Genomic DNA, 1431 nt, shown 5'->3' with positions numbered 1-1431 from the left:
CCGAACTTCAGGTGGGCCAGAAAAGTGGGCCTACTAAATTTCACCATTGTCATGTTAAGATAAATATATCTACTCTAATTTCGGGTGGTCTAAAAACACACCATAGAAATTACAAAACATACGTGCACCCATATTAATAAATAAAAGGATAAAGACTGTCAAATGTAAAATATTTTTAAAGTTATACAAACCCAAATTGCCAAACTAACAAAGCTAAATAAAAGCATACTAATCTCAAATAGTGTTTACAAGAAACTCCCACCTCAGCTCAACAGGCAATTCAATGAAGAATCGTGCTACCTCTCTATGCTCTAAGAGATACCTTAATGCTCGCCATGTATACGGTTCGTCTATATTTGGTACGTCCCTAAGGCATTGCATTATGGTTTGTCGGAAGTTACTCTTTTCAATTTGGGCTGTGTGTTGCATATTAATGTAGTCATCGAGTTTGTCTTTCATCTCTATCATTGTGGCTCGGGTCGCTTCGATAGAGAAGGCTACGTGCTTCATCTCTTGCATCATTTCATGATTAATTGTGGCCTTCTTTTTCTTCTTTTGCGGTCTTGATGAAGATAACCCAGCTTGTGAAGTACCAGTCATTCCAATTATTGGCGATGTTGCAGGTTGTGTACCTGCATCAGAGAAATCAGACCCTGGAGGCACATTGGGGTTAGCTTCAAATGGGTTTGAGTCAAATGCCCCGTATGTGGGATTCTCTGATAATTCATTCGACTCAGTATGCACCATTGATTTGCTACCAGTAGCATAGTCGGTCCCGGCAATTATTGTCATATTATCATATTGAGGAAATGGGATGTTCCGAAACACCTTCATTCCAGGGTGCATCTGTGGTCATTAAAATACAATACATATTAACATTAATACAACAATAAAGATTTTTTATGCCAAAAAAAATTCATCGGCTTACCTCGATGTAAGCATTCCATACTTTTGCTTCGGCAGTAACACACTTTCGAGTATCATCCCATCCAAACCCGCTTAATTCAAGCATGCCTTTCACCTTATGATAGTCCTTTCTTAATATCTTGATTCGATTTTTACAATGCTTTGGCGTAAGCTCGATGCTGAATTTCTCATGAATTGATCCAACTACCGTAGCGTATGTTGATGGCTTAAATTGATTATTGTCACAACGATAACCAAGGGAGATATGTTCCAATAATACATCTATCATACAACTATCCATCGCTGAATTCCATTTTATTGGTTTTGCACGAGACAAGCAAGTTCCGTTTGTTGTCGACATTCCTGAAGTATGTAGATAATTGAACATTCAAAATAAGACAAAAATATATTATATGCTTCATTATTTAACATAACAAAATTACATACCAAACGTTAACAATTATCAGTCTTGATTAAATCCGATATTAGGATTGTAATTTTCATACATCGCTTCCGCAAGACTAT

At 36.8% G+C, this 1431-nt stretch overlaps 1 protein-coding gene across 1 annotated transcript; it reads right to left on the bottom strand.

Moving 5' to 3' along the window:
- Positions 1-203: 203 nt before the first annotated feature.
- Positions 204-1087, bottom strand: LOC131253317 (uncharacterized). The gene is made up of 2 exons (XM_058254276.1): positions 929-1087; positions 204-846 (listed from the first exon to the last, which is right to left on the bottom strand). The coding sequence occupies exons 1-2, from the start codon at positions 1010-1012 to the stop codon at positions 235-237; spliced, it is 696 nt and encodes a 231-aa protein (XP_058110259.1). The 5' UTR covers positions 1013-1087; the 3' UTR covers positions 204-234.
- Positions 1088-1431: the final 344 nt, after the last annotated feature.

Source organism: Magnolia sinica, chromosome 8 (assembly GCF_029962835.1).
Source record: "Magnolia sinica isolate HGM2019 chromosome 8, MsV1, whole genome shotgun sequence".
Classification (NCBI taxonomy): domain Eukaryota; kingdom Viridiplantae; phylum Streptophyta; class Magnoliopsida; order Magnoliales; family Magnoliaceae; genus Magnolia; species Magnolia sinica.
The sequence above is the reverse complement of the archived record's forward strand: the minus strand, read 5'-3'. Positions and strand labels throughout refer to the sequence as shown.